Source organism: Coccinella septempunctata, chromosome 3 (genome assembly GCF_907165205.1).
Source record: "Coccinella septempunctata chromosome 3, icCocSept1.1, whole genome shotgun sequence".
Taxonomy (NCBI): domain Eukaryota; kingdom Metazoa; phylum Arthropoda; class Insecta; order Coleoptera; family Coccinellidae; genus Coccinella; species Coccinella septempunctata.
The window spans coordinates 28,937,882-28,961,554 of NC_058191.1; the positions used below are offsets into that span (position 1 = coordinate 28,937,882).

Sequence of the window (23,673 nt, forward strand, 5' to 3'; positions counted from 1 at the left end):
TCCCGAACGGAAGATTCCAATTAAGATAATACCGTAATTGACTAATGAAATAAAAAACTCGTCTCGCGCGGCGCGTTCCGGATCGCCGATTGTTAATTAAAGGGGGACAGGGGGTGTCGAAAAGTGAACGGGCCGGGGTGATAAAATGCGAAAAATGTAATATACGAAATTAATAAACAAACGATTTTGCGAGGGACGTGATCGCCCGGCCCGGAATCTTATTCGAAGTCAATTTGCCGTAATGTAATTTTTATGGCATGGCGTAGCCATAAATTTTACGGCAATCTACGCGATGAAATTGGTGTACCGCAGTGGCGTATTCTGGAAGGACATCGTAGGTAGGCGAAGTCTGGACGTTGGATTTTAGGGATATGTTCATCGGTTCATCCACGAAGATCAGGCCACATGTAAGACCGTATAATCCATTCACATTTATGAAAGCACTCGGTTGGCCATGAAATGACTTTTGTTAAGTTTTTGTAACAAGAACTAGAAAGGTTGGCAAAAAGTGAATGAAAAAGAGAGAAGATAGAGAATATCAGTGCTATTTAGCATTGGGGGCTGCTTGTTCAAATAGTAACCCTGATATTCTAAATACTCAAATATATCAGACAATATCGTACATTGAATATAAATTCAATGTAAGTAAATTTATATTATGTTTCATCTCAATCCAACCGAATTATGTTTCAGCTGAATGTTTCCACAATAAGATCGTGAATGCAGAGGATGACGAAGAATTTCCTCCTATTGAGATACCCAAAAATCGGAAAAATGAACACCTCAGTATTGACACAGTACATACTTAATTATGCTAATGAATGTGGAATAATACCTATGCACAGGAAACCATTCCTTACCACTATATGAGATGTACTTCTTCTTTGAGACTTTTAACCAACATGTTCTCAACAAACTGCGTATTATGTGTCAATAATTTTATTTTTTCCATAGCGACAATGAATATATTTAAAAACTGACATCTTGTCCTTTCTATGCAGATAACTAGATTAGGAACCCTTTCAATCAGTTTGTATAAACATTGATTATCCCCATCACAGATTTTCGATTTCATTTACTATCTGACGTAAATTCATATTGTGAGAAACACGAAATTACTGTGACTTTTACTTATAACACACAACCGAGCACACAACATAGTGCTGATATTTAACATGCATTGAACTCTAAAAGAACTGGAACTGGAATGGCATCTCGATGCAGGCAAACTGGGGAAGACTGAAAGGGAAGATGTAGAGCAATCTATCTCTCTCTGAGCTTTGTTAATTGGTTTATAACGATGTAAACAAATACAACCCGGCGCGTTCAAGTGAGACGACTGCAGCGTCCGACGTCTGATGCGGTTATTCGATTGGTTGCCGAACCATTAGAAAGAGATGGGTTGCTCTACATCTTCCGTCTCAGTTGGACACACTTTTCGTCGTATTTCGGTACTTACGAGGCCCTTCCAGTTCTTTTAGAGTTCAATGTTAATATTATAAATATTTTGACAAGCAGCATAACCTCAAACTTTCGTACTATACAGAGTGTATTATATCGAATTTCCATATCCAACCGAGTGCTTTAATAAAAGTGAATGGAGTGTACAGATATCTCAAACTGCCCGTCTCTCTGTCAGTAACAGTAGCCAATGAAAGTGCATTATAGACTTCATGACATATGCGATAATTTTTCACTTTTTAAAGATCAAGGTTTTCAGTCACAAATGAACTACTTGTAACTATTAAAATTGATTTACACAGCATCGTGACCATTATTTAGTTAAGAAATTTGTTAGGGATAGCTAGTGGATGAAACGTACTAAAAACCTCCACCCCTAGGAGACAGGAGAAGTTGGGTGTGAAATGTGAAATACATTTTCAGTTTTTCGCTTAAACCTCTGAAATTACCTCTGATAGTTTTCAAGATGAGTGTGAGTTATTTTTTTCCAGTGCCTCACGAAATCATCCATAGATATTATTTATAATACAATTTTATGAATTCAAAATTTTTTTTATATGTAGGTATATCAAAATTATGCTTTACATATTAAAATAATTGAAAAAGGCAAGAATCGCTTCGATATAATGATTCCAAGTATAAACTACTTACTCAGTACTGCCATACTTAGTTGGTTTCTTATTCAAAGAAGGAATGAGTATATAGAATCTATCATTTCCTCATTCTAGTTTCATAAAAATTTCTCCAAAATATTTTTAATTATCATGAATAAAACCTGATATTATTTAAAAAAATATAAAGATCATTGATTTTAATTATCTTTGTTCACCAGAATAAAATATTTTTAGACGCTTCTTTTGCACCATATAAAAAAGCGTCGGCAATTTTAACCGTGGCTCGTCGGTGTATAATTTTTTTATGGATTTCCCAATTTTATCAATTTCAATTCATTCCATTTGAATATCTTCAAGAAGATTTGATTGAATTTTTTCTAGGGAAGGAAACAGCTTGATAATGGAAGATGGTTATGCTGGTATATTTTCATACAGATTTCGATGAAATTTCGTCCTTTCTTGTGTGATTTGGCTATACTCATTGTAGATATAAATAAAATTGGCTATACTTAATTCAAGTGTTTAATTTCCATTCGATAAAGTGCATGCGCCGAAAAGGGGTATCTACATATATTGATAAGGTTTGTCTATTCCTACAAAGTAAAGAGGAAATATTCTATGATTGGTATAAGGGCTACCTAGAATGTTTTTCAAGGTGTTTTTCGTGAAAGAACTCCGAGGCCAATGAAAAACGTTGAAAATTCTAGAGCCGCACTAACCTATTTGATCTCAAAGTTAAGGAGCCTCAGTTTTAACAAGCACCTATCTAATAAGATTATGGGGGAAGACTTTAATGTGATTGCTATCAAATCGAACCGTTACCAAAAATTTTGAGAGATTGCATGATGAAGATAAAGCATGGTTTCAACCTTTCCCTAAATGCATGCATAGTTTCACTTGAAAATTTTCTCGGGACACTCCTTCCTTCAAAAGTTGGAGTTTGTTAAGCTAATTGTTGGACCAATTATTTTTTTTTTATGGCAACGTCGATGATACAGAAGAAATTCTCGAAATTTTGAGACCTGAACTGAATATGAATTGTCCAATCGTTAACTATATTCATTACAAGATGTGACACACACCTTAGTTTTTCTGAAGAATGAAAAAGAATTGGACTGGCAGAAAACTACACTCAGAGTAAACCTTAGCAAACGTGCCGCTATAGAAGAAGATTAGCGATAGACCGGTTTCACCCATATCTGAGGTCATCAGTACCGCATAACTGCCAGTTCAATTCGTTTTCATTATCGTTCATAGCCATATCGGCATTAAACCCAGCACCTCATCCTAAGGAATGGTTTTGAGTTTCATCTTATCAGTATGGCTGCCGAACATAATTATTGTTGATGTGAAATAATCAATGATGATAATTTTATTGTAGGATCTCCTCAATAAATGGATTGAATATTTGAATCTTTCAGTAGATTTTCTTGAGGGGTTGCAGTTATTGAACATCACGTTAGAGCAGGGGTTCCCAACATTTTCTTGGCCAAGGTCTTTTTTATACTATTCTTGTTAGCAGGGACCACCTGTAATAAATCTGAAAATTTTATGGAGCTCGATGCAGCCGCTCGGTCTTAACGATTATTCAATTGATTCCATCTTTTTGGAAATTTTTCGATAGTCAGATAGTTTGTATTGACTGTACTACTGATTCTATTCACTAACGCCATCTATTAAACAGTTTGACCAGCGGTTAAATCTTAAATAAAACACTGTCAATCATTCGCGGACTTCGAATTAAGTTCCATGTTCTAAGTTCGCGGACCATATTTTGGCTTCTGCGGAACACTGGTGGTCCACGGACTACTAGTTGGGAACCACTGCGTTAGAGGTTGATATCATTAACTTTTGGTAGAATTTTTTTCTCAATAATTCTATGAAATGAAACGCACGAATGCTTGAGGTGCATATGGATTACTCCGAAGTGACGTGGGCCCACGTCATAATGAGCATGATTCAAAAATCTATCATAGGATTTTGCGCGGAAGTGTTCAAATTGATCTAACGTAACGTGGGAGGTGCATTCCCTACTAATTTGCGGACCAATTTAAACGCTTCCGCGCAAAATTCTATTAGATCCTGCTAGATTTTTGAATCATTATGACGTAGGCCCACGTCACGTCGGAGTAATCTGTATGCACGTTGAGCTTGTCTTTGTGGGACTTCTTTTTTTGTGTGGTAGTGTGAATGTAGATGTGTAGATGTCAATATATTAACATCTACTACTATCATCAATTATTATTGTATGTAATGAAAAATGATATCAATACTCGATTCAAACGTGAAAATGCTATAAAACTCTGAAAAGGTAAAAAAAAATTAATTTTTTTACCACAACACGACACCACACAACACTTCAACAAATGGTAAAGCCTAAATAAACTGAAGAAGCTATTGTGATATTCAACCACGTGTTTAATAATTGTTAAAGAGCCCCATTTTCAATGAAAATTATCCAATTCAGTTGATCACTTTGATAATGTATTTATCGACTACATCATTTGAACTGACCTTAAATAATCTCGTTTACATAATATCAGGTTGGCCTTCGTATACAAAGTTGATCCAACTTCTCCTAACCTACAGTCGCAGCAACCGCATTTCAGACAGTCCTCGTGCCAGAAGAGATCAAGGGCCTTGAGCAGAAACCTATCGGCTATTCTTTTTCCACACCCAGCGCATTCCTTGCTGGAAATGCCGGTGGTAGAAGTGTTATTGGGTGTCGTGGAAACTGGAACAGGTGTCGGACCCGACAACGCCATCGAAGCTCTTCCGTTAGTCGGTTGCTCGCTGCCAGAATCTGGAAAGAATCAATTGAAATTTAATAGTTGAAGACAACAATGATCCTCAATCACATAGTGTACTTATAGTGTTGAAATATGATGTTATTCGGAATGCGCTAAAATTCGAACTACTAATGAATGGCGCATGCACGTAGTGCTCGAAGCTTCATCTTGCAATTTACGTTCCGTGCATGCGTACTGTGGTTAGTTCTCGTGCATATCGTTACCCAATGTTACGTTTTTGTCTGTGATGAAGTTTTCGAGTTTTTTTAAATCATTCCAGGTTGGTTTCTCCCAAACAATTTAGTATTTCCAGACGTAGTAATGGTAAAAAATACACCTATAAGTTTTTTCATCAGATATGTATACGGGTTACTTACTCAACTTATTCAATTCAATTAACTGGTAACCAAAATGCTGAACTTTTAGAACGTTAAATTAATATGGAGATATTGTTGTTCATTATAGTCCGAGAGCTGGCAACGAAAATCGAGTTTTGTAATGGCTCATAATTAAATATGATTTAGTATTGAGGATGTACATTAGTCAGCACCCACTCTCAAGGTCAGGTATTGGAACACCTAGCGGCAACGCGCTTTGATGTTGGTATATAAAATTATAACATACTCTACAAGTACTGTGTAATGATTGAACATAGTTACTCAACTAGTTTATAGAACAGAAAACTTAGGAAAGTGGTCGGACCTCATTTAAGTGAAACGCGGTGGGTGAGTACACTAAAGAAATTGCTGCCTTAACGATGTCGTTTCAAGAGATTTGTAGTGGCTTAAAATGCAATTATTGCTCCAATTTCATATACTATTTGAGAATAAAATGGTCAGACCACATATCAATAGAACAGAGGCAGTCAGCAGTCACCCAAAGTACGGATGTTGTAATTTCACATAAATCAAAGAGCGTTGCCGCCAGATGTTCCACTACCTGACCTTGAGAGTGAATGCTGACTCATGTGCACCACCAAAACTAACTGATTTTTGAATATGAGCTATTACAAAACTCTTGCCGATTTTTGTCGCCAGCTCTCGGACTATTAAGTTCATTTGTTAATTAATTGTCCGTGGAGAGAAGATTACCCAACGTACACTTGCTCGCGGAATTTGAATTTCATTTAGTTTTCTTGAGTTTTTAAGGTTCCCCAGGCAATTTGCCAAATTATTCTTTCCATTTAAACCTTCTGCAAAGTATGAGGAAGATTTCAAATAAAAAATGAATCGAATCGGTTTAGCCGTTTTTGCGATGACAACGCAAAACAGAGCTACATTTTTATTTATAAAGATTTTTGTATTTATTCTTGTTATCACCTTCAATATCCTGGTAAGTCCGCCAAAAAGCTTTCAAACAGATATCAGCCTAGAGAATGAAACTCTAGAACAGGTCGAGCAGTTATACTTGGGAAGCTGCATAAATACTAGGGCTAACCTAGACACGGAAATACACAACCGTATCAAGTCGGCACCAGGGGTATTCTGGAAGCTAAAGGACAGAGTGTTTCAAGATCACGACCTCAATCTAAAGACCAAGACAGCTGTTTACAAAGCAGTGGTCCTCTCAAAGCTTCTCTACGGAAGCTAAAGCTGGACGCCATACGGGCGACATATTGAACAGCTTGGTTGAATAATGCACATCAGATGGTTTCACAAAATTTCGAATACAGTCTTGCAGCGCGCGAGTTGTATAACAATTGAGACTCAAGTACCTAACGAAGGTCCGACTCAGATGGAGCGGCCACATTCTGAGGATGCAAGACACAAGAGTACAAGACTCCCAAAATAGCTCCTGTATGGCGAATTTACAGAGGGAGCTCGGAAACTCTACAAGGCCCCATGTGAGTCTTCCATAGCTGGGAACACTGTTCGAAGTCATTTTCTTCCCTCAGGACGTTCGCTGTTTCGTCATGGACAGCTTCGTTTGACTCAAAGCTCTTTTTGATGTAGATTTCACTTTGGGACACAGGTAAAATAAAATCCGTTGATTGAGGAGCATGATGTAACACTGGGATGCTGAATTTAGCCAGAAATCTCTTGACAGACCAATTTGGAATGATGGAACACATGAGTGTTCTTTCCACAATTCTGGTGGTTTTTTCCTTATTTTTTCACGGATTCCGTCAGGAACTTCAGGGTAGTAATATTGTTCAATCGTTTCACCTTCATGAACCCTGTAGTAATAGGTGCAAAGTTCCATGAAAATCGGAGAAGGCAATCATTTATTTGAATTTTTACTTCTTTATTCGATCTTTTTTGGCCCTCGCAAAATTGGGGCTCTTCCAGTTCATGGATTGGCGCTTCGTAGAGGGATCGAAAAACTATGATTCGTCACATGTTTGAGTTTGGGGCATTTTCAACGGCATTCAAAGTGTCAGTACGAATGGCGACCAGGGCGTGAATTAGTTAGAATGTCTTTTCGTCTACGCATGAACTACTAAAACACACGCTAACGGGATAAACATTCATCGCCATATAAAATAAATTATGAGTTTCATTTCAGGCTTTCTCAAGTTTCATGTGACATTTCACAACGATGAATTGCTCGACAAGAACACTCAACACTTTTCAGTCAAAACGAAAAAACAACTCTTATGCCAATAGCTATATTGTGTTTTTTCCTGCATTTGAAAGAGAAGACTTAACAGCGACCGTTTTCGGTTGCTAAGGATTGGTTCATGAATTTCACAGGGAACCATGCCTTTTTGATAATTGAGAGGCAATTTTTTGACATTTGAGCCAGGCTGTGATCCAAAAGTTCAATAAATTCTCACTTCATAAGAATTGATTGAAATGCTCGATATTAATACAGGAAGATGCAAGCAGGCCGCACTGCCTTTTCTCTTAATCGAGAATCTGTCATATCGGAATAGAGGGGCCTGTCCCGGAGGGATTATGCATATGGCCGGTACAACGGCCTACACTCACCGTCATACCATCCATCTCGATTTCTTTCATGCTAACCAGACGGAAAAGTCGCGATGTTTGATTTAACGCACTGGAATATGTATTATTGTTTATGGCTCCATTGATACAACGGCAGAATTTGCTTCGCTTTGAAGCCGCCAGCAAAGAGACTTTTACGTTTCTCTTGTTAGGTACGGTACTCCCAGAGGAGAACGGTGCAATGATTTTGCGTACGAAATATGCATTAGGAAAATGAGAACGTTGAAGTTATGACATCTCATAAAGCTGGAACGCTGTGCATCGACACACTTTTTCCGGATTTGAAGCCCTCGGCATCTGTGCACTTCGAGACAATACTAGAGTTGCTATTTATGTATTGAGAATACAGAGAACAGATTACCATCGAATTTTACCAAAAATACACTGCCCAACAATTGATCTCTTGATTCGTGGCTTTTGTTAAGTCAGCTGGAACATTTGCTATACATGTGCTCTTTTAGGAAAAGATATTTTGAGTTTCTTTAAGTTCTTCATATTTTTTTTCCTCTATCAAGCTCTTGCACACTGAAATCGATTACTTGTTTGTTTCTCGTTTGAACGATTCAAATTTATGATAATTAAAGAAATGAAAGCTATATGGGTGCATCAATTATGCCGAAAAGTTTAGCTTCCGTGCAATTTGAACAAATCATACGGTGAATATAGGAATGGTTTTTCCTGCGAAAAGTGTCGCAGCTTTGAATGTTTTGTATGTAAGTCGGTCTTGGAATAGATTCATCTGAAACAACTCAGTAGTTAATGTTCATGGGGGACGTCGGCAGAGCAGTTCAACATCTGATCAAGATCGCCGTTTGATCATCAATGCTAAGAGGAATCCCACAACAGCAGAATTAATTAGAATTTCAGAAATTTCTGATCAGATTGTAAGACGCCGACTGCATGGTTTAAGGGCATATGTAGGTGAGTATAGCATCCTAATTTGAGTAAGCCGACAACTGTCAATAGAACATCACTGCAATTGGACAATTAACACTTTTTGATTGTCAAATTAGGGTCAAATCTGATGTTTGGGAAAAAAGAGGCCGAACAGTTCATTGTTGGCTCGAATATCGAACTTCAAAACGGTTTAATATCGAGCGTGGGCTGTCAGGAACCATCCTCGCTTATGAAACTATAAAGCAAACTTATAACCTATCGTTCACACGGAAATAATTCCTCGAACGTTCGAGCACTCAAGCGTGCCACTACTCCTGAGAATGCGGCTTTAGATAGACAACATGGATATACTATATGGATGCAAGGATAGACATTATACATTTCCTCAGAAATAAAGAAAAACAATATTAAAAATTGAGCGATGCGATCTTCGACCTTGCTCTTGTCTACGCTACTGATTATTTCCCAAATGTCAATAGTACCAAAATTCTATTATTATTAATTGACAGTCGTAGAAGCCCCACTCTAGAGCTGTCGGAACTTTCCGTTCTCGCCGAAGCGAATCACTTGCTTTGTTAATGTTGTTGAATTAACTTCTCATTCATTGTGTTAACCTGAATTATTGTAATTCTTCTCTATCAGTTCACCTCATTTAAAGTCTGTTCTGGTGCTTACTAGTTTACGCAAAACGTAATGTACCCTCAGTCTTCTTAATTTATGATTATTGTTAATAACTACATTTTCATGTTCTTTTTATGCTTTCATTCTGTATGAAATTAGTCCAAGTCAAGATTATTAAGAATCTTCAAACAGATTTATAATCCTTACTAGTACTGCTCAATTGATATGTTCACTCGAGTCAACTCATTTATGTTCCTCCTCAGGAATATATATTTCATTATTTTTCACAACTCAAATAGACTTCTTTCGGTTTCTCACATGGAAATGGGTATGTTGCACCAGAATTGAACTTTCTCATGTCTTTCTCTTTGATAATGAATGCTGATTTATTGTCGTTTCATGTTTATCTCACTGATTTCAATCAGTTAATTCAATTCTCAGCTCAACTCTGTTATTAACCTCTCACTTACATATGTCTAATTACTGTTATCGAGTTCCAGATGAATGAATCCTCATGTTCTCCAGGATGGACTCTGGATATAGTTGATTTACTTCAGTACACAATGTGAACTTCTCTTCCATGGTTCAACGGTCAGTGGTAAGCCATGATATTGGTTGACAGTCTCTCGTCCTGGTTCGCTGGTTCCACTCTGGACAGTCTGCTCTGGTAATCGTGTACTGTCTCAATTGGTATGATCTTCTCATTATAATTCGTATTCTCATAGATATATTTCCATATTCATTCATCTTGCTCGATATACAGATCACAAGATTAGATCTCTAACCTTCTGCTCTTCTCGGAACCAACGATTAGTGGTTTCCTTCATAAGTGTTCTCTGTTTGTAACTTATAATTTATCATTTGTATCTCCTATTTTTCTGATGGACTGATGTGCTTACTTGTAAGCAGTCCGTCACTGTAAATGTTGTATTCATTCATGAATCTTGCACTCTTCAAGACCAACGTTGTTTATATCAATTATAATATTATTGCCTTACTTATATTCGTTCTGATTTCATTGATGACCAAACTTCATGTGACTACTCATATGAACTACTCTAGATTACCTCTGTTTTTAGTTGAATAATGTCACTCTAAGTTTATAGATGTTAGTATTTGTATTTATTACTGTATTAGTTTCATGCTTATTCATTTTATGATTGTGGACGATATACAAAAATGTTTTTACACTACTATCTTCAACTCAATTATCTGGTTACAGTCCACTGCATTAATTCCACAAAATCTGAACACTTCCGATCTTGAACATACAATTATTATACACTAGAATTGAGAATTGAATGTGCATCCAGAAATTGAAACATTTCGAAGTATACAATGCAAACATAATTTTGTCGTTTAAGGGAGAATGGGATGTTGAAGTGAAATCAAAAATGTCCAGAAGTTATGCCTGAACTATTCAATTTTGAAACCTATTGGTATTGTCAGGTCAGAAGGCCTTATTTCTTTGAAACACGGTTTTTCACAACTTTCCATAGCAATGTATGATAGTTTTCTCGATATTTGGACAACCTGTGAAAAAGGCAGCCATATTTATAGTTCACTTCCCAATTTTAACCAATGAATGAGTCACAAAATCAAGTGAAACGCTAACGTAAATCACATATTTGTACGAGTAGCTGACGCTGATAAGTAACTGGCTCATCTAAGTATGTATAGAAGGCTCATGTAGTTACCTAGAGCATGTAAGCTCCCCTTGCAGGGATTCGAAAGTGTTTCCATATAACCTAAGAAAAAATTACTCTCTCAGAAGCGCCAATAACATCGCCGATACAGTAAGTTTTAAGAGCCTCCTGCTGCCAAAAGAAGTAACCTTCTCAATAGTTTCATACCTCTGATCGTAAATTGAGTAGTCTCATACTAAATTTTCACGGGCGCTAATCACGAAAGAAACAATAGCAGCGATCCCGCTAGATGGTCTGGTTTAAAAACAAAAGGGAGACGAAGCCCGGAGCATTATAATGCGAACGGGACTGCTCATAAGAATACCCCTTTTCATTCCTCCGAAACGGCTGGCGAGAAGATTTGTCTAGTTAAATTAGACGTCGCTTTAATTGAAATAGTTCGGGCGGAGCCGTCAGGCGGTTCTGCCGTGAGAAGAAAACTGTTGAAGTGATATTATTGCGAGCGATGAAAACAAACACGGCCGAACAAAATGGCTTTATGCTACTCAAAATGAAGCACTATCTACTTAATTTCCGCCCGCCGAAATTATTTTCTCGAATTACCATATTAAGCTGAAGGCGCAACTACGTCGCGTGTACGGCATCGTGAAAGACGGCGGCAGTGGTGTAGGAAGAGAAATGTTGGTATGCAGGATGAAAAAGAAGCCACTTTCAGTTGGAACATATTGGGTTCTCAAACAAACGTGAGAAAACCTTCGAATTCCGCCTACAAATTTTCACACTACCTTCAAATTCAGATAGTTACTTTTCTAAAAACTGTAGAAAGTGATACTTTTCTGCATCTAACTGCCATTGACCAGAACGGCGCAAAGTGGAGTTCGGGCAAGGCGTCCAAAACATAAATGTACTTCCTGCTCCTTGGATTCCAGACTCCTGGTGAGCTTCAATTAATCGAAAACGAAGATCTGCGTTTAAGATGCCAACATTAATGAATAATGAAAGAGCAGACACTGCAGCATAAAGACCCCTTGCTATTTTTTGGAGACGGTATTTCGTGAGACCTTTCCTGGCACAACCACGTGGTGGACTTGGCAATTGCTGCTGGAAAGAAGCTGAGAATTAAGTGCTTTGCAAGGCTCAAATACGAGGGGGATTAGAATACTGGTCAAATATTTTGTTGCTGCAGCACCTACTTCGCTCTCACTGTTTGACTAGTCCCAGGGGTATTCGCTCGACAGGTGACCCCAATACCACCAAACGTTTGGTCCTTCTGTCGCATGTTTCACTGTTTTATAGCTCATCGCCAATGTTTTTCAGAGCTGACTTCCAGTGTGCCACGGTTGGAGAAACCTCTCAGAAGAATAGTCGAGATTCGGACATCTAGATCAGCTCAATAAGACCTCACTTCCATCCAGACTTTGGAACTCTCTGCTACCGGACCATTTCTTGAAGAGCTTTGACCGGCCGACATTTAAGTGTCGTATTAATAAATTTTTTCTACACTCCATTGATACATGGTAGCCCAGAGGTAACCTGCGCTATCAGGAATTTATTCTAAAATGACCCCTAAATGATTATCTTGTCATCTTAATCCCATCATTACTCCAAGGGCCAATTTTGCAGAATGAATAATTAATTTATAGTGGTGCCTCCACCCCATACAAGTCTATACCTCAGAAGCGACACCTTTGTTTGTTGTTTTTTTCGTGACCAATAAGAGGTGTTCAAAGATTGTTAGAGGTTCAGGCCTCTGTCCAGCAGTGGACACCATGATGATCATGATGACCTCTGAAGTGAAAAAAAAAATGTTTTTAAGCGTTCAATGCCCACCCTCCCAGATAATATCCTAATCATGCATAAACTTTTATTATGTTTTTTGTTGATGTGGTTCACATGATCATCGTCCCATTCATATAGAGACGATATAACGAACTCCTAGAAACTTTTCAGATGATGAAAATCTGATCTGGGTATTATCCTGATATTGTGGATATAGAGGGTTTGAATGAATAGTATCGAAAACATCAAAGGGTTGATTTCTTCCCAAAAAATATTAAGGGTTTTCAAATAATTTTTTTTTGTTCAGCTACGTAAAGTAGGTACCCAAAAGCAATTTTTAATATCTTTCTTAGAAACCCGAAAATTGGCAAAAATAGAATTGGGCAAATTTTCGACGAGATCGAGAATGAAATCGAAAAAATGTTGGTGGTGCTTCCCTAAAATGTCTGCTGATATCCGACTACTACGCAAATTCAAATTGGAAGATAATTCCAGATCATACATCATTATTATCAATATCATTATCATAAATACCAATGTCAATATCAATTATGAGTTGATACAAATAATTAATAGGAATATCAATCTATACCATATTTTAAATCAATACCTCTGTTTAAATATCAATATTGACATCTATATCGTAATCGACACCGTTATAATTATAACGATAGAGTCATCGAAATTCCACTGAAATTGTATGAGATACAAGCTTAAACCCGCGGCTTCACTCGCGGAATAGTGAAACGCTAGATATCAATGGGCAAAAAAATAAAAAATCTTCATTAAGAAAAATTAAATCGAAAAGAGATGATAATTAATAACCATCGTCAAAAATGAATAAGCAAGTAACGATAACTGAAAACACATTCCAATAACCTAACCTTCCTAAAAAAACCACTACAATATACTACTGCGTACAAAGATGTCACTTATTACAATACTAGTCCCAAACGATCGTGTCCTTCTATAACCTGCAGCCGTCACGTTTCTTGCCTAAATTCGTTGTGTAACTTACGCATATCCGTTAGTATCTCGCAAAATATCCGTTAGAAAACTATGCTGGAAAGAGTATTTTTCATCAAGAATAAATACCGCAGATAAAGGCCGGATTCATCTTCATATTGATTCATTCCGTGCCAGTCAAAAACTCTCTTTAAATAGAACATTATTTATGATTTATCATAAAATGTTAAAATTGATTATTGGTGGGTTATCCCCGAGGATACATTTAACTACCGAAAGTGTGACGTATGCCGTATGAGTTTTATCGAATGAAATTAACTTAGGAATATAGTTTTTCATTTATTTGAAGAAATCTTTTTCGAATACAAGATATCACCCACGTCTTCCAGTTTTCTTATCATGACCATTAAGTACCATAAAAAAATACCAAAAACCAGGTTAGGGGATGAAACAAGACAGCAAAGATTCACGACAGCTCACCCCTAGGTGCGTTCTTGACCCCCTGAGTATCCACGCCAGCGGGGTTCTTCGATAACAGCAGCGGTGAGCGTCGGACAAACGAGGGAGGAAAGAGGGTTAGCCACTCCAAAGTGCGTTCTGCACCCCCTGAGTATCCACGGCAGCGGGGTGCTCGAGCAGTAGGAGTGGAACTTAAACCGGGGTAGTAAGGGATAGAGAAAGTTTTTCGTCACTCCAAAGTGCGTTCTGCACCCCCTGAGTATCCACGCCAGCGGCGTGCTTTGGCAGTAGGAGTGGAACTTAAACTGGGGAGTAGGGGATGAAGGAAGGCTGAAGTTCCAATAATATAAAAAAAAGGCGGAGTGCCGTCTTACCTATGGTTTCGGTTTGGCCACTTGCAATCGTAAATTTACAGTCACCAAATAAACGTGGAGTGAAAAAAAAGTTCTATTCTGAATTGTGCAAAAAAAAACTCAACGAAAAAAATCTTCTAAGGACACTAATTCGACACGGTTCACACGGGTTCGTAAGTAAGTCAACAGATAGTGAATTAATCGTAAGTAAGTGACCTGCGGGGGAACATCTGATTTTATACCCACAGGGAGAGTGCGAAAATCAGATGTGCTCCGACTGTCGAAATTCGGTAAAATCTGCGTCGATGAAGACGTCTTAATTTCGACTTATCTTTGCTAGCGAACCAAAAACACGGTTATCTTTCAATTCAGGATGTTTTATACGGTGCGACATCGTTTTTCAGAACTGAAAACGGAATAAAAACGGTGCGGAATGTTCACAATACCGAACGATGCCGGAATCCTGAATTGGAAACTGAAAATATTTCTCTCCAAAACTAATTCAAAATGAGATTACTTTAAATGAAACTAAAAGATTTTTCTAAAATGAGGGTGCATTTTTGTCAGAAAAATATTATACACGTTCATTACAATTTAAAATGGCTATATATTTTTAACAGGGCGGGATGGAAAAAATGGCGAAGAAAAAATATTTGTACGAGTCGAAGACTCACCCTGTATAGGGATGAATTTCACACGAAAACCTGTTTGAATAAATTCTCTACACTATAGTGAAATTCCTTTCAAAATCGGACATCTGTTTCCGGAGTTATGGAAAGACAAACAAACTAAGAAACACACATACTTTCACATTTATCATACAAGTAAAGATAGGTAAGGTCGGAGCCAGTTATTCAGTCTCCTAAAATTTCAACTTCTTCACAGTTACAAATGGACATTAATAAATCATTGAATAATCCTCGCACTCTTTTTCAGCTCCATTGAAGTTCCACCGCTGATCGCAATGAGCCGGGCAATTAGGCAGAAAGCGGCGCGAATTTAATGTGCGTGGTTCGCGCGGTAATTAAATTTATCCACGCTCCGTTCGAATTAAAAGCGCCACAAAGTGGGACCGTTTTCGTTGATTTGATATTGTCACCATCTTCTGTGTCGTACGTTCTCAGAATAGAATAATTATGTATGCAAACGTATAAGCGCGACAAAGTGCGTGGAGAATATTTGAATAAATCGGATTTTGGGCCCCTTTCGCGGAGAACGGGTTGAGCTTTGTGATTTCGTTCATCCCTTATGCTGTACGTATAATGATTCAATGAGCCTTGATGGAAAATGAATTAATTTAATGAGGGGATGGAAATTTTGTATCTTGAGGCGGTGAGTAGATTCTGCCATAGTTCGAACCGTGATCGCTGTCAATCTGTCATCATATCGTGATGTCAAAAGCTTTTGAAACTAGTCACATCGGCAAAGATTGAATTAGTGACCTCACACAGAAAATATTTTTCAACACAGTTCAACGCCAAAATACAGCTTATAATTCAAAATTAATTACTTCAAAATGGTGAATTTTAGTATAAGTTTGAGTCTGAAAAAAAAAACTGATTTCGAATACTGATGCTGATTTTTTTTTATACAGGGTGAGTCTTTGACTCTTATTCAAACAGTGGATTCTTGAGGTCAAAAGAAACACTGAGACTGAATAGTCTCTTCCTTACTAATATGATGAATGTGAAAGTCCCTGTGTTTGTTAGTTAGTTTGTTTGTATGTTTGTCTTTCTATAACTCTGGAACCAGATGTCCGATTTGAGAGGAATTTCACAATAGTGTAGATAATTTATTCAAACAGGTTCTTGTGTGGAATTCATCCCTATACAGGTTGAGTCTTTGACTCGTACAAATATTTTAACAGTAGATTTTTGAGATCAAAAGAAACACTTTTTTCTTTCACCATTTTTCTCGATTCAGCCCTGATAAAAAGATATAGCCATTTTAAGTTTTCATAATGAGCTGTGCCACCTCCTGGAAAAACAAAATTACCTTCAGAATATCTAAATCTGTGACACTACACATCTGTGGATCTTTTAAACAGAGTTGAATTCAGTCAAGTACCCACATTTTCAAATTTCTCAGATACTTTTTAATTTTTGAACATCAAATAACTCGAAAACTGCGCATTAATACGAGAAAATGTGAAGAATACTTTCATTTTACAAAACGTTCAAATATTCATTAGATAGCGTCTAATGTAGTTTTAAGATTTGGGTTCTTTGAATTTTTGGTATTTCAATGGCAATAATGAGAAAACGGGAAAACGTGCGTGATATCTTGAGCTCGAAAAAGATTCATACAATTAATGGAAAACTATATCTCGAAATTCTCATTCAATAAAATCGTTTATGAGATTTTTTTATGGTTTTGAAGAGTCTGTATCTTTTAAACCGAGCCGATTCTGAAAAAAAAAATGGTAAAAAAGTGTTTCTTTTGACCTTAAGAATTTTCTGTTGAAATATTTGTACGAGTAAAAGACTCATCCTGTATATGTATATTATTATATATTTATCTGAACGAATATTGCCTTCCATTCCTAGTTCAATTTTTTCGATTGATGATTCAAAATTGTTTTTGGTTCTAAGGTTTCAGGACAAATCAGTTTATGATAAGTGCGTCAGGCTGAATAAGTATGGCCTAAAATCGAATTTGACTGGTAATATGTACGAGGATATATTGAAAAATTCTTACCCTACTATAGAACGAAACAAAATTTCAATGTCAATCTATTTTATAATATTACTCAACATATTCTCCTCTTGGATACATTTATTACAGCGAGCCTGCAACGTCTCTAGACCTTTAAAAAAAATGTTTCTTCTTGTTCTTCAAACCAGACTTCCACAGCTTTCATTACCTCCTAGTTGGAAGAAAAGTTACGACCTTTTAAACTTTTTTTCAGTTGAGGAAAGAGATTATAGTCGGATGGAGCCAAATCTGGTGAATAAGGGGGGTGTTCTAGTAATTCAAACCCTAAATCACGAATTTTTTGCATGGCAACATGAGATCTGTGTGAAGGGGCGTTGTCCTGCAAAAACAAAACCCCTTTGGATAGCTTTCCGCGTCTTTTTTCTTTAATTTTTTCCCGTAGAGTGGTCAGTAATGTCGAATAGTAATCTCCAGTTATTGTTCTACCCTTATCCAAAAAATCAATCATGATTACTCCATGGCAATCCCAAAAAACTGAAGCAAGAACTTTTCCAGAAGATTTTTGGACACGAAACAGGACCAGAGTGTCGCCATTCCATCGATTGTTGCTTTGTTTCTGGATCTTAAAAATGTACCCAAATCTCGTCCATAGTAACAATTCGGTTTAAGAAGTCTACATCGTTTTCAAATCGGGTTACTTTTTTGATCTCAAACTGATACTTCTAATGAGTTATTGTTCGTTGCTACGGTAAGGCAATATTTTTTTATGCATGGAACTGGTCTAGGCTAACTATAGATATCAATACATCCTCGTATAAAACAGTCTTACTCTCATTGGTGAGTACAACAATTTCTTTATAACAACCATTTCCTTAGCTCATTTTTATGTCAATTTTTTCTTTATGTGCAGATTTTAATTCTATTTTGAATATATACAGGGTGTCCCAGCACTACGTGACTCTTCCTCATGGCTGTATTTTCCGAATATCGATTTTGAATCTCCTCAGGCTAATTTTGAATGAAATTGCTGAATTAATATAAAACTACCATAACATTTATATAGGTATGTTAAGTGAGAATTGATTGAGTATTTCCTTCACCATTTTTTCAGAATCGGCTCGGTTAAAATAATACAGGCTGTTGAAAAACCATGAAAAAATGTTATTTTCAGTTCTATATATGACTAACGGTTTTCTCAATTAAATGAATAACGTAATATTGTTTTTCATTTATTTGATAAATTTTTTTCGAACACAAGATATCCACTTTACTAATTATGACCATGATATACCATAAAAATACCAAAAAAATCAAATTATCCGTCTCTTGAAACTAAGTTGGACGCTATCTAAAATGAATATTTGAACGTTTTCGAGTAATGTTATGTTCAAAAATCAAAAACTATCATTGAAAAATTGAGTACTTTGGCTGAATACAACTTTGTTTGAAAGTTCCACAGATGTGTAGTGTCAGTTAGCTAGTCATTCTGAAGATAATTTTGTTTTTCCAGGAGTGGTACAGCTCATTATAAAAACTTGAAATGGCTATATCTTTTCATCAAGGCTGAATCGGAAAAATTGGTATGGGAAAAAAGTCTTTTGACCTCAAGTATCCACTGTTAAAATATTTGTACGAGTCGCCCTGTATGCTGGAGATCCCAGGATAAAGCAAGGAAGAATCAGACGTCAAGCAAAATAAAGCAGAAGACATTTATGTTTTTAACCTTTATTTGTCTAATTCATTATAATTTATCATTGCGTATACTCATAAGCTTTGAAGTTTCGTCCGCTTCTAAAAGTGTTATCCTACCGAAAACCGAACTACTGACCTCTTCAGTGAAACTCTTTTCTAAACAGAAAACAGAGTTTCACGTGATGTAAGGTTTATCATCTTTCCATTCAAATTCCAATTGACATAGGCCGGTTTGTTTTAACGTAACCAATTATAATTGAGAACTCAGCATTGCAGCAACTTGAGACTTGAGTGCAATCATTTAACGATCATCGCTACTCTATTCGTATGTAAGAGTCTTAAAAATGTAGAATATTTTTCAATAGCTATTGACTGGAAGCAGAGACTCACTGAGAAAAGAAGCGTATTATTGATGTTATTCATTAATCCAAACTTATGTTAATGAACAGAAATTTATACTTGAACTGAGGATATAATGAACCCAGTCTCGCCGGGATATCTCCAAAATTCGTTCAGTTCATTCAAAATTACACTGTTCTATTTACCTTGCTACACACCCAAACAAAATGCATTAAATTCTGATTCAGAAAATGGAGCTTCAGTATTCTGAATCAGTTTAAATTCAGATTGATGTAATGAGATGGAAATTGGATCAGCAAAGGCGATACATCACGATATAAAGCCTACTTTAATTAAAGTGATAATTAAAAAAGATCGGTATCTCCTTGGAACAACGCGGAGGCTAAGCGACGCGTAGTCACGGCCCTTTATACATTCGGATTAATTTAAACGCGTAATGAGGTTCGTGATGAAATTTTTTTAATTATTTTAGCGAATTGCGTTCATATTATTTCATATATTGCAGACGCTCCATCGGGGCCGGCTCCAGTATTATACCAGATGGGACTTCCATTCTAGAAGAGAAGCGCTGACTTCTTTCTGGATATTTTACAGAAATACACATCAGATTCTACGTAAAGGTTTTTCATTTCTGATGACACTGAAGTACGGAAGTTTTTCTTGAAATTGAAAGAAAATAGTTATTTGTGCAACCAGCAGGTAAAAAATCATTTCCGCGATGCGCAAAAGAATTCGAGTTGAGAAAAATAGTGTGTCCCAACGTATTTCATACAATTTCTTTTCTAATTTCGAATATTATATGAATATTTAATATTCGAATTCAAATTAAATGCACCAAAAAAATCCATACAAGCGTACCTCCGTAGATTCCTTTCAAATTTATGATTGTTAATTGATTGCTGTTCATTATTTGTCTTGGTTCCCCTTTACATCAATCATATTGTTCTTTTGTTTTATTATTGGTTCTTATAGTTTATTGATACGGGATGGGCTGTTATTTGAATAGGAAACTTCATTTGATTTACACATCTGTTGATGTGTTTATTCATACTATGATGGAGCACATACAGGTAATTCAATAACCAAAAAAATGTGTTCGTTGAGAAATAAAAAAAATTGGATGTGTAAATTTGAGTTTTTTATTATTCAGTGAACACATTTTTCTGGGTATTGAATAACCTGTATGTGCTCCATGGAGTGAATAAATAAATAAAATTTTCTAATTCATTTGGAGATACATATTTATTTTTTACTTTGTTGCTATGGAATCATCATCATTTGCGAAATATTTTACTTTTCTTAAGAAATTACGAAAAACGTGAAACATCAAATCATTCCTCCATCTAGTAGTTGCAGGCACATAGCAAATTTTAGTCAGTGAGAGAAGTTTCCAGGTTTAAAGCCATGATAATTCACCTAATCTATCGTCCATATATTAAGTATCTTCAGAGGAGTCTAGGTTTAAGATTATAACATAATATACATATATTTTTCCCTTACTATTTTTTCGATTTGGCCTAGATGAAGAGATATAGGCATATTTAGTTTTCATAATGAGCTATGCCACCCCTGGAAAAACAAAATTCCCTTCAGAATATCGAGGTAAATCTATGAAACTACACATCTGTGGATCTTTTAAACAGAGTTGCATTCAGCCAAAGTCCTCAGTTCTTCGAATTCCACAGATAATTTTTTTTTGAATAACAAATAACTCGAAAACGGCGCACTATAGGAGAAAATGTGAAAAAAATACTTTCATTTTCCAAAGTGATTACATATTCATTAGTGAGCATTCAACTCACTTTTAGGAGTTGGGTTCTTTGAATTTCCCGTATTTTTATGGTATGTAATGGTCATAATGTGGAAACTGGAAGAAGTGGGTGAAATTTTGTGTTCGGATATGACTTTTACTTTTCACATTAATGAAAAACTTCACCTAGAGAATCTTTCCATTCGATGAAATCGTTTGTGATATACTTGAATGAAAATGACTTTTTAAGGATTGAACATCCTGTATCTTTTCGACCGAGCCGAATTGGAAATACTTGTAGAGAGAAAAAGTGTTTCTTTTGTCAGGAATCCTGTGCATGATAAAAAAATAGGTACAACTCAAAGACCCAACCTGTATATTACCGGTTATGTTGGATTTTCAGATTTCACGCCAAAAATTTCTGTTGACATGGGCAGATCCAAGAAGATATAGCAGAGGAAGCCCAATAGTTGATCATAAATTCTCAGGCACTCGGGTTTTGCCTCCATCTACGTCACAGTAGCGCGCACAATGACATCGCGCATTGGAGCACCTCACATAAAATTCTTCTCCACTACCTCTACTAACTTGAAAGTAGTATCTGCAGCACTTCCTGTGACTTATTCATCAGATAACCATCTTCTTTCAAACTTTAACAATTGTCTATTCTACGCCACTACTTACGATACCAGTTTTTCAATTTAGCTTGACATAAGCCACCATCTATGACATAACCTTTCCGACGAATTGCTGAATTGCACCTCCTCCGCCGTATGTTCTTTGGTAGTATTTTGAAGTCTGGTATATGACATCGTAACCACAGAATAAATAATTAAAACTTTGATTGATTTATACGGCCGTATATAGCGATTCGAACAAAAACCAAAATTTAAAACAATTTTTTTAATCGAATTTCTATGAAATAAACGTATTTTAAGAACTTAAAACAGTGCATACGGTCATTAAATAGGCAGCATGACTGAGGGAAAGACCATGCAGTATTATTCCAAATTCAAATTTGATTTGAAACGAATGTATTAAATGAAAAAGAATTGAAAATTACTATGCTGCATTCACAAAAACTGAGAGATTGAGGTTGCAACATAAAATATTGGTTCAAATCCTGCCCGGAGGTGTACTTTTTCAGAATTCAATAATTGTCTGCATGCCGTTAACTTATTTATTGATATAAAATATTGCGTTTCTTGTCTTTTGCCTTCAAATGCCCTTTCTGTCTATGAAGTATGTATTTTTGTTTATATGTAGATATAGAGGTACTTTCAGAAAGAGTTTTTTATGTATACAGTAGGAACTGCTAACTGCTTAATTGCATCATAGAATCTGTATGTTGTTTTAATTACAATATTAAATGGAATGTAGATGGCTCAATACTCCATGCGATGATATTCGAAATTCTCCTTTGTATATTTTCAAACGACAATTGAGATGTTTCCTATCTGAGATATCGTATTATATATTCACGATTATTTATGGTTTCATTTTTCTAGCTATTATTTTCATGTTACTATTATTGATTTTATCAACAATGGCAAAACGATTGCTTGTTTTGATCATCATTCAATAAGAATATTTATTTCTAATGGAATTGTGTTGGGGTTTTGAGTTTTCTTCATTTTATTTGTTTAATCGAAAGTAATGAATATTTTTCTGAAGTTACCCATGTAAAGTATTAATAAACTCAGTTGGTATATTTGTGATGTATGTTTCGTGAACCTGAGAACCATTTTTTCATAAAAAAGTTCCTTGTCTCTTTTATTTCTCCATTGGAAGACATATCAGTATCTTCCCTGATATTAGTTTCAGATTTGATTTTTAATTGAGGGGTTGAACAATGTGGAATATCTCTGCGTCATAATCCCAGGTTTTCGTACGCTCTTGGTCAGACCCCTTCATCTGCCTTCGGTCCCCCAAATGTTGCATGCACAAAGTTTTCCCCGGCTTCTGAATATCACTAAGATCGACGTCGAAATAATGAATCGTAAACGTGAAATTTGCATGTAGAAACATACACGCCTGGATTGAATTATATGCGCGTTTAGCTCACGAGTTAGGCATTATTCCAGTACCGACTCGTACATTGGATAACATAAAATTGGGTTTCATTACATCCCTGTCGAGTTCGAAACATCGCAAAGTTTTCCTCATAAGTATATGAATGATTCTTGAATTCCCCTTGCTGAGGTTGTAGCATGAAATGCAATTTGTTAAGTTCGCAATCTATCCTTCACATACGCGCGCCTACAGCCTGCCCTGTGGGTAGCGAAGGATCGTTATTGCAAATGGAAACTAATTTGAATAATTAAAATATGCCCGTGCTGTTTTTTCCTCCTTTTAGGCGATGTGTATATGTGCACGTTCCATTTATCTGAATATTTAATATTATTAATCAAGCGACTCTTGCCATTATGGCTTCTAAATGCGAGTTTATATGGACGACGAAATTGATTAAACATAAATGGGTCTACGAATTCAACGCTTGTTTGTTTTACGTGTTTGAAATGCGTCATTATTTCGCAATGTGATGTTTTCGTTGGCCCTTAATTCTGTATAAAAGTTGAACGCCCTGAGCGTATGTTAATAGTAGGAAAGCTTTTTCACCACAAAACTTTTTTTATTTCATCTCACTTTCCGATAAAATTTGTTGCGACATTCTCTGCAGATT

At 36.2% G+C, this 23,673-nt stretch overlaps 1 protein-coding gene across 2 annotated transcripts in view; it reads right to left on the reverse strand.

Annotated features, from left to right (window-relative positions):
- Positions 1–23,673, reverse strand: part of LOC123309992 (LIM domain only protein 3-like) — a 94,882-nt gene that overhangs the window by 10,432 nt on the left and 60,777 nt on the right. For both annotated transcript variants that reach the window (XM_044893330.1, XM_044893329.1), the window contains exon 2: positions 4,590–4,878. In XM_044893330.1, coding sequence (XP_044749265.1) covers positions 4,590–4,878 — 289 coding nt within the window. The remainder of the gene's footprint in view (positions 1–4,589; positions 4,879–23,673) is intronic.